The sequence below is a fragment of the Penicillium soppii genome, assembly GCF_028829465.1.
Source record: "Penicillium soppii strain IBT 18220 chromosome Unknown utg000007l, whole genome shotgun sequence".
Classification (NCBI taxonomy): domain Eukaryota; kingdom Fungi; phylum Ascomycota; class Eurotiomycetes; order Eurotiales; family Aspergillaceae; genus Penicillium; species Penicillium soppii.
In genome coordinates, this window is record NW_026643237.1 from 2444521 (window position 1) to 2459483 (window position 14963).

Sequence of the window (14963 nt, forward strand, 5' to 3'; positions counted from 1 at the left end):
GGGCCATAGGGCGATGTGGAGCCGCAGCCGAGGCAGTGCAGCGCCCGACTTCGCCCTGCAATAATTACATAATCAATTTATGGAATGTTCGTTCGGAGGATAAATTAATACGAACCTGTGGATCAGTTAGAAACTGTATCCTCCAAGGCTTAGCAGGCCGGCTTGAGTTCAGACCTGCAGGGCAACTGGCGTCCATCATTATTGGCCCCGCACTGCCTCTAGATTGAAACTGCGGAGACGGACAGTTATTTGGGGGCTATGAATAATCCGATTTGGCACGCGCTAATTTGCTTTCGTTTGGTTGGACTGCAGTTTTCAAAAGTTCCTTGGACATGATTGACATATCCGGGGTTCCAGAGCGTAGTATATAAGACTTCGAGACTTCCCGAGCACCTTCTGTTTGACTTACCTTGCTAAATCTCACCCTCCTCAGTCAATTTTACTCAGAAAATTCTACTCAAATATCAATCAGAATGGGTGTGTCAACGGATGATATGTCCAAAGAGACACCCAAACGTTCCGAATCCAGCAAATCTTCCAGTGAACAACCACCTTCCTATGCAGCCGACCCAGCCGACCAAGTCGAGCAGTTAGGACTGGAATTACCAAAGTTAAATCTGGGATCTGATTCTTCTTCCAAGTTAGCTTCCAACTCAACAATTACACGCGACCAGTGCGTCGCACACCTCAAATTCCTAGCTGTGCTCGCAGACCTACGGGATACCATTTCTGGTGATGACGGGCTATTCGGTATCTTCGATGCCGAAGCGGACAAATTTCCGGATTCGCTCAACGAAGCCAGGGCGCGTATTCGTGAGAAGCGCTGGGCTGTGTATACGGCCCGCGCCGTCGACCGATATACTACTTGGTGGTCGATCGGTCTCCCGCGATCAAGACCCATGGCAACAATCAGTGAACTGGAGAACGCCAGCTATGAAAGCATCGTCAACTGCGATACTCTAGTCGCATGGAGTCCAGATAATCTACCACCTCTAGGTAAGTGCATTATATACCAAAATTAATCATGAAGGCTAAGTCGCTGTCTAGATATTTTGATGGTCTGGCATGCTCATTCTTTGAACCCCCGCAGCTTCCTTGAAGATTCTATTCGGTACGGCAAGATGAGCACCTGGAAAACGGGCTTCCCATGGGAAGTCATTGACCACTGTATAAACAATCAGACGATGGAATATAAAGTCTCTGATCAAGCCCAGCAGCTATTCGAGCAGAAACTCAAACTCAAATGGAACAATCTACTTGATCAGCCCACGAAGGAAGTGGACTGCCCTTACTGCAAAAAGGTGAACGCTGTCCCGTGGACAGAAGCTCACTTCGGGGCGACCGTCGATTGTGCTTTCAGATTTGGCAACGGCTACGCTGATAACACATTTGAGGTGAAATGCGTCGGCTGTAGTCACATAATCGACCATGGCCGGCTCAAGGTGGCAAAGTTCCGAAAAGACCTCCAAGCAACTTTGTACTCGGATCTACCCATGCCTGGTTCATTTACCAATCTCTATGGAATCCCGGAAGGTTCGATTGTCAAGGGCAGTCACCCAAGCTTGCGGTACATGCTGTTCCCCACACGATTAATTCAGGCTATTGGGGATGATTTAATGCAATTCACGGATGGCCGGGTGGACTGGTGTCAAGACATCACCCAGCTCCGAGAAAAGCTCGAACTTAAGCTCCGCGACCGAAAAGTCTTGATAGATGCCCAGGGAGGTTTGTACACCAAGATTTTGCTACCAAAGGAGAGAATTCAGTTCCGGCGAATGATGTCACGGTACTGGGACAACCTGGGTCCATTCGCATTAGACCTTGTAGGTGCAGTGATCCGACAAGGAACCTTCGTGGAGAAAATGGACCAAATCGACTGGCTGCATTCTCCGACAGTGTTTGACACTATGGACCGGCTCATCAAAAAGTACGAAGTCTTCTTCCAAATCATGATGGACAACCCAAAGGACATGGCTGTGCCCACTTTAGACGTCGACTTAGCTTGGCACACCCACCAACTCGCACCATCCCGGTACTACGAGTACAGCACGGGGAAAGCAGCAAGCAATGGTGTTCGGATTTTCATCGACCACGACGACAAAGTCGACGAAGGCAAACTCTCCGATGGCTTCGCATGGACAAGCAAAATGTACCGCCGAGCCACCAACGGCGGCGTCTACAGCGAATGTACATGCTGGTACTGCGAGGCAACACGAACACCAGACCTCTACGACCGTTTGATCACCATCGGTTCAGCATCTCGCGCCCGCGAAGCTGCAGACCTGTTACACGACCGTCCAGATATCTCCTCCGACCCAAACAAAAATCCACACATCTCTGCACACAATGCCGTCCGCCCTACAAATCTGCACGCTCCGACAGAGCGCTCAAACACTCTCCAGTATCTGCGCCTAAAAAGTAATTACCAGAAAGCCGCGCGACGAGCCGAGAAGCGTGGTCGTGGTCGCTCGGGCTCGAAATCTAGTGATCGTACTCTTGTCGACCCTTACTACATGCCGTATGCTTATGGGTACCCGATTATGGTCCCTTATTATGCTCCTTATATGGCGGACCCTTGCATTAACTCCGATGTGTACGCTTGTAACCCTGGTTGCATGAATGTTACAGCGGGCGCTGCCGGAAACTGCTGTGCAGGTACATGTGGTAAGCTCTTCTTCCGCTCTTCTAGAACTATTGGGTTTAACCAACTTTTGCAGGTAGTGGTGCGGCCGCTGGTAGCTGCGGAGGAGGTGGCGGAGCAGCATGTGGTAAGTCATTATATTCTTGGGTTACTTCGATCCTGAGTGATGTGTGCTGATGTGTTGGGACAGGTTCCTCGGCTGGCTGTGGAGGAGGTGGCGGTGGAGGAAACTGCGGAGGAGGAGGTGGTGGTGGAGGTTGCGGAGGAGGAGGTGGTGGTGGTGGAGGTTGCGGTGGCGGTGGCGGTGGTTGCTAATTGCTGGAATATTCATAGTTCATACCCTTTCTTTGCTTTTACTTTATGCGATTTGCTTATGTAGTTTTTTCTACAGATCGTTAACGAAATGATACTGGCTCCCCCTTTGAATTGCATATCCATAGAAAGGCCATCGAGAGATCGTGGAACAAACATATCGATGCATAGACCTAAAAATCCAACAAATCCATCAAAGATCACACACGTCGAGGAAGAAATATTCAAGGCGAGCAAGCATATTTGAAGATAATCTATGTGCATAGCCTGAGAAGCTAATTTTCGAGCACCTGCGACTAGGTCCCCTTTATGACTGGAGTGATGACCCAAAATTGAAACGCATCGGGCGATCCTATGTGTTTCTAATGCAGCACGCGCTGGAGGGATACACCCTACGTCTATTGACTAAGAAATTGGGCTGGTCAAAAGAAGATACCGATGCTCTAATTAGTCGGGTGCAGGAGAAACTAAACCAAGATGATCTGCGGCTCTATTCATACTTCTATCTCTTTATAGGGCAGAAGCCCTCAAACACCCCTCGGAAATAATAAGAGGGAAAGTGGCAGTGTGGACAACACGGAGAAAAGAATGAAGCACATGATCATGAACCAGAATTAGGAATATGCAGCTATTGCTTGTACATAGAATAGAAATGCTCATGTAGATTAAACATAAATGGCCCCTAATCTGTTTCTCACAAGCATATAAACATCAAATAGAGGTTTCCTTGGGAAATAAAACCCTGCATCAACCGCGGTCAACAGAGTGTACATAAAAGCGTATCCCAAACTCAAATCATCCAGCAAATTAAAGAAATGAACTAATGGATCTTCGATAGAACAGTACGCAGCACCCTTGGAGATATACTGACTGCGTTGCGTTTTTTATCTAATTTGAACACGAACTCGTCAATCCCCACATTGCCGTAAACCTGTGAGTCCACGGTAACCCAGGTGATACAGGATGAGCTAAATGGCCCAATACCAGACGGAAATGGAGGCGGTATCACAGCCCGGAAAGAAAGCTGTCCAGGACTTTCAAGACCAGTAGGATACAGACGAATACTAAGCATGGAGGGATCAGTAATTCCAGTTAAGGCCATATAGCTGGGGAACATGTTTATTCCATTGTTAACCCATCTCGTGACGACCAGAGCGGGTCCGTTGTCTGTGGTGATGGTTATAGAGGAATTCCCTTTACTCAAGGCATATGTCCCTGCAAAACGGGCGTGTGCCTGGTTCTTTGCGGCCTTTTCAAGTGCAGATAGCAGATTCTCGGAGACGAGATCAGAAGCGAGAGCTAGAGAGACGTGGGTGTTGTTTCCGGCGCCTAGAAGAACAAAGCCCACGTTATGGTCGGGATCTAATGAAAGCACACAGGAGTATGTGCCAATGTCCCCTGACTTGGTATAGAGATCAATGGGACGTTCATTACCAAATGATAGAATTTCCCAAGGTGCGCCAACGGCATAGTCAAGAGATGATGTATGAGTGAGTGGTTTCAACCACCGCCTTGTGGTTGATTGAGGAAGAAGCGTGCTGTTGAGAATTGTGCGACCAAAAGTAGACATGTCCTTTGCGGATGAAAAAATACCACCAGCACTATGAAAATGTGAGCTTCCTGAAAATGATGAGATATGAGAGCTACTGACGGTGCCTCTTCGCCAATATCGAAATTCCACCAGTATTCGCCCTGGTAGCTAGGAATCACACCAAGAGATGAATTGGGCGTAGTATAGAAGGTGTGCGCCATATTCAGCGGTTTGATAATATTGTCTTCGAGAACCTTTTCAAAGTCTTGGCCGCCCGCAAGGGCCTCAACAACGTATCCAAGGATCTGGAAAGCTGCATTGGAGTAGATTGGGGTAGATGATGGAGAAACAACAGGATGAGATTGGAGCAGCCCATCAAAAAACTCTAGCGATATCTGGATCAGAAGGGGCGAAAGTATTCGAGGAAGTGTGGTTAACTAACGCTTTCTGCTGCAAGGATTTGGAACGCCACAGGGTGGAATCTGATTGGAAGGCAGCGTGGGAAATCCCAATGACTGAAGGAACGGGGCCTGCTCGGTGAGATCGAAAAAACCATCTTGGAGATATGAGATCAAATTTGGGTTGAAAATTGATGGAAACACTCACAGTCTCTAGCGATACCCGCCAAATGACTCGCAAGCTCTCCAACTGTGATATCATTCCAGTTGGTATAGTCAATTCCATTGTTTCTTTTCGTGGAATTCCGCAGAACGTCATCAGCAGCCGCCTTAATCTCTGGAATATACCTTGAGATTGGGTCCCCCAGGCGATTGAAACCGCCCTGGATCAGAAGCAGCAACATTGTAAGCAATTTAGAAGTGCTACCAATGCGGAAAATAGTGTTTTCGTCGACCTTGCTCACGCCGAGAGTTGTATTGATTTCCTTGGCTGTATAAGCGTAAGTAAGCAATCCATCGGAACCACTGGTGTCGAAGATTTCCAATGACAAGGAGGCTCCAGAGAAGTCTCCCGCATCGCTAGCATTCTGGATGGTTTGAGTGATGTTTTTCAGCGCTGTCTGGAAGGCGGCGTCGCTAGAGAGACCTGTGGGGGCAGGCCAGCTAGGTCCAAGAAGAGGACAGAGATGCACTGCATCTATAAGAACAACTTGAAGCAGCAGTAACAACAACAGCTGGTCAAGTGGCATTCTGAAGTGAGCCATGGATCTCAATTCAAAGTGTGTAAAGATAATGTGATCAAATGCAAATGAGAACTTTTATCGTCTCTGCTGACAGAGGCGTAGGTAGTATTTTAGGATAATCCTGAGCAGACATGCCCATAAATAAATAAGGATTTCTATTAAGGCAGATCTATAGGCTCTGAGCTACATAAATACCCTACCTCTGCCTCTGCCGTGCACGGGCTTCAAACAGAATGATATGGCAGGGTGGGGAGGACTGATCAAGATAGCAGGCTCCTTCATTGCACATGCAGCATTATGTATTCGGTATATTTCTATTCGTCTGTATCATCCGCCTGAAGGATTTAATAGTTGGCTATATCACTGGTTTAAGTTATGACATCTTTTTCATGGTCGTGAATTCCATACAACACCAGCAATCGTTGACAATATAATTAGTCTTCCTGCAATTTGTGCAGAATTTAAACTGATTTTTTTCCTGCGGTTGGATCCTCGCGCTTGGATCTGAAAACCTGAGGAATAGTAAAACCTATTCCATTAAATTTCACTTATTTTGATGATATACATATCAAACATGATTATTTCAATTTGGACTGCCAATTATTGTTGGAGGCGTGCATGCGCTCGATCAGCTCTGCGCATTCTCACGTTGGAATATTTACATCACGATGTCACACTAAGCTTGGGGCTGGTGGTGTACCACTGACCGGGCAATGATAAGAGTCGAGTGATTCTTCGAGTCCTCATCACTTTCGAGTCCAGAACTTCAAGTTACTATTAGACTCATTATAGTTAGATAACTCCTGAAGGCCTGTCATGTAGAGTCTTTCACATTTCTACGAATAACCCCTATTTTCATGTTCCAGCATCCAGATCACTTGACGCCTAACTTACCATGTCATCCATTAGAGCCATGCCGAGGCATGATTGGAGGTCTGAAGATGCATGAAGGCTTATTATGCCGGGTGTGCTTTCTTTGTCTAGCATGATCTGCCTTCGACCTATCTCCCCGTCAACATCGTTCGCATTGCATAACCGCCCTCGCGAATCGTGTGCCTAGAGTTTCACACCGTGGCGTCAGCAAATGACCACATGCATCCAAACCTCACACCCAGTAACTTGGCTGTGGAAGAGGGCGGGATGGCTATTCCTTTAACAGATATTTGGCCGTGCAGGTGCTCGCCTTGCTTCTTAGTGAGGTGATTGAGCTTGGTCTTCTCCAGTGCGAAGCAGGATCCTATTCGCTGCGCCCATGCCTCGCTGCAGGGGATATCCTGGGACTGTATCTTGGCCAAGTTCTTCTCCACCGAGCGCCCTGCTCGCCAGCGAGATTAGTCATCGATAAATGCCGCCGCGCCACCATAATGTATGGCGAATTGGTCCACTAACTCAGTGTTAGAGAACTCAAAGAGAATAGGAGAGCGAGGGGACCCTTATGCGCATCCTGCATCATCCAGCGGTGCCACCTCGGCACGGAAGTCATCAAATCCTATGCTAGCGTAACGTTCGTTCATAAATCTCGCTATTCCATTTCTGGCTATAGGGACCAGCCTAGCTCATTAGGCCTCCAAATTCTCAAGGCACTGGTCCTCATAAGTTCTACTTTTGAATTTCAAGGTCTGTACTTTTTGATAGCCGCATGTGCGAGGCAATGATACTCTCTACGCGTCATTCTAACACCTCAAAAATCGATGGACGTGGCAAATACGGGACGTCGGTGGGGGTGTGTATGGAATTGAATATTGGTCTGGAACATGACAATCAATGCATTTAACGAGGTAGCGATTGGTATCCTAGGAATGTATACCGATAGAATCAAAATCAACGAATGCCGAAAGACTGTTAATGATCCCCTCTTGGTCAATTATCTCTAAACGGGTCTCTGCAATCTTGATTTTCTTCATTTCAATCTCAATGCTTTGGGCAGGCACTTTCATTGTGTCAATGAGTTCGGTAAACCAAGACATTCGCTTTTGTACCAGCCATCTTTTACTGAAGCCACAAAGCGTAATCCGCCATCGACCAGGCTAGCTGAAATGAAATATCACAATAGCTGTCGATGACGTGATGATATCTATCGTTCCTATGATTCACCTCGACCTTGGTCTGTTTCCTTTCTTAGACGAAGTACTTGATAAGTCAAAAGTTCTAGGTTCACCACTTACTTGATTCACGTATGTTTTTCTCTTGTTATCAACTTCCTCCAATCTCTCGTCATATGTCTGTTTCAGTAGGATCATCCACTGAAATTCGAGTACACCCAAATTTCTGAGTTATACCCTTGCATCTCCCTTTCCAGTGTGTCGATCAATTCCTCTTCCTCGTCTAATATCTCCTCGGCGTCTTCTGGAATAGACTCTGACTGAAAAATGCTACGAATCCATGATCTTATATCTCCCCCTCTGTGACAGCAAATGTGTGTTATCTCAAGCATGCATGAGAGTTTCCTGCGAAGGAATGACAGAAGCACCGATTTTGCAGCATCATAGCCACGGTATTCTTCTACAAGCGAGAGCCATTCAAAAGCCCAAACAAGATTTGGCAGGCCGCTGAAGATAGTTGACGTGAGACTGATATCAAATGCCGCATTACTATGACAACCATCAGTGCTACAGGCACATTTGCAACAGTCCGAGATGGAAATATATCAAGGCCCCAAGCCAAACAGAGCTTGATGGAGTCATCAGTATCCCAAGTCGTATAGTTTAAATCTCTCAATTTCGGCAAAATCTGGAACAGAATACTGCGTCCATGATGTTCAATATGATTGACATGTATTCCATTCTCGAGACACAAGAGTGAGATCCGCATTTGGGACACAACTCATGATGGAAAATATTATAGTTTGCCTGCTGTTGGGCTCGTTAAAACAGTGAAAGCCGCGACGAGTGAGCGCATCAAATTCCTTCTGGCTTCTTACATAGTGCAGTAGGTTGTTGCGATCTGCTGCTTCGTAACAGTCCCGATACTCGAAATTCACATCACCATAGTTTAACAAGAACTTCAAAGTATGAATCTCTTGACACCATCAATGCGGTATTGTTGTATAAGAGGTAGAGAAGCGCCCAACGGACATAGTATTGGAAAGCATTTGGACCATAGCGTATGCGGATTTTGTCCAGAGCTACGCGAATGAGATTCCAGTGGCCAAGATCAAAGGAATATCTCGAAAAGTCCCGATATCAGCGCTCATCATGAGCCATTAAGTTTGCGCCTTTGATGAAGAGCAATTCGACCGCATGCGTGGCTCCTATTACAGCTGCATACATGAGATGGGTGATGCTCCAGTTATCAGTCATACCCTCATATCTAACCCATGGTCGGTATCCAAAATGAGAGCGAATACCTCCCGGTCAACGACAGCAAGATGCAATGGTGTCTATCCAAGAAAATTGCGATTCTCTTGTAACTCATGCATATTTTGTAGCAGCTGAATAACACTTTCGACTATTTTGCTTAAAATAGCGTCTTGAAGAGGTGTCGATCCCCCGAAACCTGATTGATTATTATTAGATGAACTGTACCGGGTTTTTCTTTCGTACACTCACCAGGAGAAGCTTTGAGTAAAGCTGCCAGATCTTCAAGAAATGATAGATCGGGGGTTAGTTCTTCAGGGATCCAATTCGGTGGACATGGCGCAGGCCATTTCTGAACCAGCGGGGAATCTGTTCCGCTAGGTTCAAACTCGGATTTGGGAATGGCATCAAGTAAATCAAGATGGCGACCCTCTCCAATCCAACTTGAGCATTTGACGAGAAAGCTTTGATAATAATATTAATAACGCAAATGAAAATTAGATTCTGTATATGCATGAATACCTCTGGTCTTCGTTTCCAAGAGTCATACCAAGCTCGCCTACAAACAGCATAAGCAGAGCAAATTGGTCATCCTGAGCCACCCAGGGACCATAGCAGACAAGTTCCTTGAGATCTGTTAGCTTGGTACCGCTTTGCTAGGGCTATGAGAGGGGTTCACCCGGATATAGGTATCTCCCTTCTGGTTGACATGGTGCCTAAGAGTTAAACTCGATCTGTTCCATTCTAGAAATTGGTCCCGCGCTTCGGAAATTGACATGAGATGGTTTCTGTACTTGCACAAGATCTCAAGCCCGGTGAGGTGTACTTAACCACCTGCTGCAGCATAAGCGCTGGCCGCAAGGCATATGACCAGAATCGAATAACCGCGAAGTTTTTCATATTCATTACTTAACAAGAGATGATTTGAAAATTGTTATTTGAGCATAGTTGATGGCTCATACAGCAATGATCAAAACAAAAACATCTGTTTACTTTTCCGAACTAGTAATCAGTCCAGTGCTAGTACTATATCAATGAATACTCTGCGGAGCACAAACAAAGACTATACATCCTCCGTTTCATCACCTCTTCGTTGCGGACCAGAACTGCGTAACTACCCGTTCCATCAGCAACCATCCCAATTCATCACAAGAAAACGGCAGGGACTCACCATAAGTGAACTTCAGCAAAGTCTCCGGCTGCTCGGCATACAAGCTGTCAATGTTCTTCCTGGACGTATGGTCCACATCGAACCCGAGCAGATCTGCCAGCTGGAGTACTTCCTCCGCGGAGAGCTGGAGAGCGCTGTTGGTGCTCCATTTCAGCGCTGCATAGACGTCAGCCCAAGGTCGGCGGTGAATGTCAGTGTTCAAGGAAGGGAGGACAGTAACGTACGCCCAAGGTTGATCCACACCCCCCAGGCTTCAGCAGCCGATGTATGTTGCTCAGGAAATCAATCACGTTTGTAGACATGTCGATGAAGAACAGCGTGACGACGGCGTCGAACTCACCGTCCCGGGAGAACATCTCCAAGAAGTCGCCCTCGACGAGCTTGACGGCCTTGTTTGGCCAGTGGTCCGGCACCGTTAAGGCGGAGTAGCGCGAGGAGGGGTTGGCCTGATGCGTCCATTTAGTCACGAAGGGCTGCAGGGTGTGCTGGTGCAGCGAGCTCGTATGGTTCGTTAGCAGGTGGTAGGCCAGGATGGAGCCGTAGTCCAGCTCGTTGGCTGTGACCTCGTACCCTGCACCGATTGTGAGGCCGTGCCTTCAACTCAATAATGATAAGGAAGTATGATGAAACGTACCGAGATCAGCGATATCGCTTGCCAGCCTGCCCATACCGCTTCCGGGTACCAGCACCTTGTTCCCTCTCGCGCTCCCGCCAAAATGTTGCTCAAGCCCACTTAGAACAGGCGGAAACACGGCCTGTCTTTCCTTTGCGCCCTGCGTGCTCCAGTCTCGCGAAAGATGCGCAAATGCCAGGTCCACCACTCCAAAATCCGCGACTTCTTTGTCCTCCGGTGTTCGCGGGCCGGTGTGGTAATCCCTCCTCGCAATCTGTGCAATCTTTTCCGAGAACCGGGCGTTCACCTCAATTCCTTTCCTGGCTTTCTCGAAGTGTGCAGGATAGCCGAGCTGGCTGCTTATCGCCTTCTGCGCGGGCGTCTGCTTGGAATACCGCACATGCTTCCGCTGGAGCACTTGCTCGGCGAGAACCGGATACTGCTCGAAGGAGTTAATGCAGTGCGCCAGTCCATCGGGAAGGGATTTGGAGATTGGTGCTGGAGAGGCGGCAAGCGAGGGGGTGAGCTTGAAGTGAAGGGCTTCGGCACGCTCTGAGAGGGAGGAAAGGACAAGTGCGATGTCTGACAACGAGGCGGAGCCACGGATGGCGAGGTAGAGGGGAAAGACGATGCAGACAAGGAGAGCAAGGGAGTGGGAGAGGTAGATCGAGGTGTGCATCATTGTGCTTTTGTGGCTTCAAGATGGGGTGAGGAGGGTTGGGTTCATTTTGCTGTTATTAGCACGAGGGGGGGGGGGTAAGACACTATGGAACTAGGGCAATCTAGCTCCTTAGGGTTTAATGTCAAGAAAAACAATTGATGTACTAGCTCGTACTGAAGATGTCTGATAGAATAAGTTGATTGTGTGATTAAAGATGAGAGTGTTTGAGCACTGCTCAGTTCAACATTTAATCTGCATAAAAGGCGGGGGGTGTTGCTCTGCATCAATGGTAGTGGCCAATTATAAGCATCATTCATAGTGAGCTCACTATTTAGGCTCTGATTTAATCCTACGACTATCGCGACCTGCTCTCTGTTCCATTCCGAGCTGAATGATAGCCATGGGCCGTTCGATTTCGTTCGTCTGTATACTCGCCGTCCTCACTGTCCACCTCCTCAGCGCCCACCTCTCATATGCTCATGATTTGAAGGAGGGACCACCACAAAAGTGCAGTAAGCTACTGACACGCAAAGAATGGCGAACGTTGACGCATAGCGAGAAAGCTCAGTGGGTGCGAGCTGTCAAGTGCCTGGCAAGCATACGACACGAACGGCTATCTTTGACGCCGGACCAGACGGTGCTTGAGGGGAAGAGGAGCCTGTACGATGACTTCTCTTACTCGCACGCAGCAGTGGAGCACAGCGCGCATAGGAATGCCTACTTTTTGCCGTGGCGTGCGTTTCCCTCCCTCCTTGCGTTTCAGGGTTATACTTACATGAGCGCAGACCGCTGGTTCACCTACCTATTCGACACCTCCCTCCGCCACACTTGCGGGTATAGCGGGCCAACCCCATACTGGGACTGGTCACGCGATCATGCAGACCTATTCGGCTCGCCAGTGTTCGAGGACTCCGCAGAGTATGGGCTGGGTGGAACGGGGGACTGCGATTCCTCCCCCGAGGCGGACTGTACCGTCACCACCGGCGCTTTTGCAAACTTTGAGCTTGCCTGGCCAATCCCACACCCGCTGCGGAGAAACCTGACGCTTATCACCGGCTGGTTCGCCCATGAGCTGCCTCAAAATCGTACCCTCGGCCCGGACTTCGTGCGCAACTCGACCGAGCAAACCACGGGCGACTTCTTCAAATTCCAGCACGCAATGGCACTACTGCACAATCACGTTCACAATTTCGTTGGGGGCGACTTGGCAGGAGATTGCCCGAAGGCCCTATCGCAGGAGGATTGCCAGGGCATGGCAATCAGCTTCACGCCTAATGACCCGCTCTTTTGGCTGCATCATGCACAACTGGACCGGTTGTGGAGTGAAGTGCGCCCCCGCTCCATATGTCTCAGCAGTACAACGTTACTGACATGAATTGTTTAGTGGCAGCGCCACCACCAATCCAACTTCGCCGCCTTTTCCGGCGTACCCCTCACCCCGCACAATATGAGCGACCCACGCTACGACCTTGACGCTCACGCAGATCATCAGCTACCCTTCGACGTTCTGAGTGTGCCTGTGACGCCGAGGAGTGTGTTTGATACCGAGGGTTGGCCGTTGTGTTATCGGTATACGGACGAGTGAGGGGTAACTAATTACTAGACGTGACTGATACCATCCATATCTTGGAGTTCGACCTCACTTTGCTTATCTTTACTCTAAATATTCCCAGAAATAGTATCTGTCTGTTCCGTCGCCTGTTCGTGATCGTCATCTTCAATGTCATCTTATTTCTTATCGGCAGGGTCCAGAGCTTGTTAGTAGACTAACTTCCAGACGATTTGCCATTTTGGGGAAGCCAAGCCCTGGTCCCGAAAAGTGAGGCGTTCGATGATAAGCGTGCAGCGTCTACTCAAACTTTGTCATGCGGCGTTTTTTACTGCCAAGAATGCTTGATTTTGTTCATTGGTTCATATGCACGCGATCTCTGCATCTTGCATGATGTGATCACTCATGCGCCAAGGAATGATCGGAGTTCCGTCGGGTTCCGACGGGCCGTTCCGAGATCATCTTGTGTGATCGAGCGGGGTGCATTGTCACATGTCCGTAGGTGAACCCCCTGTATGTTTTCTTTTCATTCAGTTAGTTATCATCATTCATCTTTACGTAAGCTTACCTCCATTTCAGCGCTAATTCGTTTCAATTCTTCTCTCGTAATCGCAGATCCCAACATGCTATCGTGTACTGTTCTCACTGAGCTATCCTATACCCACTATCTCATTGACTAGCCTCCTGAAACCTCTCATATGCGTCCTGTGTCCACTCCGCATGCTGGCTTTCCATCCAATCATACACCTGTCTCCAGTCCCGGCAGGTATGCACAGTTCCTCCGCCCGCAGCGACTTTATCCCCGTTGGCCAACTTCATGCTCGTGCCGCCCGCCTCTAGGGTTGTATCGGCGGCGCAGAGAATGCCCTGCCGGAGGTAATGGAAGCAGTGCTCCGTATGATCCGACCCGTCATCCCCGTTGACCAGCACCGCGCGTATGTGGTTAAGGCAATGCATCTGGTGCCACATCGACACCCCAAATGCGAAGTGCTCCTCCCCTAAAAACACGAACCCCTTGCCGGCAGGGCGGATTGCGTTCCATTCAGCTGTGGCCGTGGTGCCTTCCATCCCGTAGTGGGAGGGGTCGTCATGGAAGGCGGCTTGGATGGTGCGGACCTTTAAAGGGAGCTCGCGAGGTCGGTTGCCGGCGAGGTAGGCTACTGTGCGTTAGTCACAAGTGCGAGAAGGAGAATCTGGGGCATGGCGCACTGTATTCCCGCGTTCCGCGCGTGAAAATGGGAAGGGAGAAGAGGAGGGCGGTCAAATTCAGAACAAGACATACGCTCAGCGCTGCGAGCAGGCCGAGGGAGGGACCGTGGAATTGGGGTGCTAAGGACTTAGGGAACATCTTCGTGTGCTGGCAGGGTGGCGCGTTGAGGGTAGCAGAGGGAGACGGTGATTTTGTTCGGCATCAGGAGCGGACTAACATTGTTTAACACATCTATAGCCGTATCTGATCTCGGTTGGGGGGTGGGGCAAGTCACCATGGTCCTGAAGAGCGGGGAAGGAGGAGAGGGCAATAGTCGAGATGCTCTGTTCACCAGAGTCCTCGTGTGAAGGATTTCGTCGATAACGTGAAGAGCGCCAATAAGCAGAGAAGCACACGCAGGGCAGTTGGTGTCTCCATAAATGATACTACCCTACTCGAAACAAAAGTACCTAGATAGATTAATGACTACGCCCTACTTTAAGCTTTTTGCTCACCAGCTGGCTAGTCAATGAAGTCCGAGGAGGTTTGCGTGATGGATTATCGTGCCCCCCTTACAGTTAGGACCAAATAGGAAGGTGGTAACAGGTAAGAATCGAGGTAAAGCTGACATTGTCTCAACACTATCTACTAATTGTCTAGCGGATGACAGCATATGCATTACAACCAAAGCATGCGTTACTCCTCTTCTTGAGTAGTGATGGTCGACCAGAGGAGTCAAGGATGTGAGTCGGGAAGTAAGCACACTAGTTCTCCTTCAGATCGCGAAACGCATAAATTCTTAATGGCATGACGAGCACTAACAATATCTCATCAACGATATACTCTTCGCCTCACGCAA

General features: G+C 48.7%; 5 protein-coding genes across 5 annotated transcripts; 2 read left to right on the forward strand and 3 right to left on the reverse strand.

Annotated features, from left to right (window-relative positions):
• Nucleotides 1-473: 473 nt before the first annotated feature.
• N7529_010195 (uncharacterized protein) lies at nt 474-2804 on the forward strand (the record flags this gene model as incomplete). The annotated part of the gene is made up of 2 exons (XM_057245722.1): nt 474-996; nt 1048-2804. The coding sequence occupies 2 exons, from the start codon at nt 474-476 to the stop codon at nt 2802-2804; spliced, it is 2280 nt and encodes a 759-aa protein (XP_057093985.1).
• Nucleotides 2805-3773: 969 nt separating this feature from the next.
• On the reverse strand, nt 3774-5631 carry N7529_010196 (serine hydrolase domain-containing protein; the record flags this gene model as incomplete). The annotated part of the gene is made up of 4 exons (XM_057245723.1): nt 3774-4554; nt 4605-4869; nt 4927-5040; nt 5091-5631. 4 exons carry the CDS (start codon nt 5629-5631, stop codon nt 3774-3776), a joined length of 1701 nt encoding a protein of 566 aa, XP_057093986.1.
• Nucleotides 5632-10003: 4372 nt separating this feature from the next.
• Nucleotides 10004-11387, reverse strand: N7529_010197 (uncharacterized protein; the record flags this gene model as incomplete). The annotated part of the gene is made up of 4 exons (XM_057245724.1): nt 10004-10035; nt 10093-10248; nt 10313-10663; nt 10727-11387. The coding sequence occupies 4 exons, from the start codon at nt 11385-11387 to the stop codon at nt 10004-10006; spliced, it is 1200 nt and encodes a 399-aa protein (XP_057093987.1).
• Nucleotides 11388-11766: 379 nt separating this feature from the next.
• Nucleotides 11767-12951, forward strand: N7529_010198 (tyrosinase family protein; the record flags this gene model as incomplete). Its single annotated transcript, XM_057245725.1, has 2 exons — nt 11767-12693; nt 12751-12951. The coding sequence occupies 2 exons, from the start codon at nt 11767-11769 to the stop codon at nt 12949-12951; spliced, it is 1128 nt and encodes a 375-aa protein (XP_057093988.1).
• Nucleotides 12952-13584: 633 nt separating this feature from the next.
• N7529_010199 (uncharacterized protein) lies at nt 13585-14263 on the reverse strand (the record flags this gene model as incomplete). Its single annotated transcript, XM_057245726.1, has 2 exons — nt 13585-14072; nt 14125-14263. 2 exons carry the CDS (start codon nt 14261-14263, stop codon nt 13585-13587), a joined length of 627 nt encoding a protein of 208 aa, XP_057093989.1.
• Between the last annotated feature and the right edge of the window lie 700 nt (nt 14264-14963).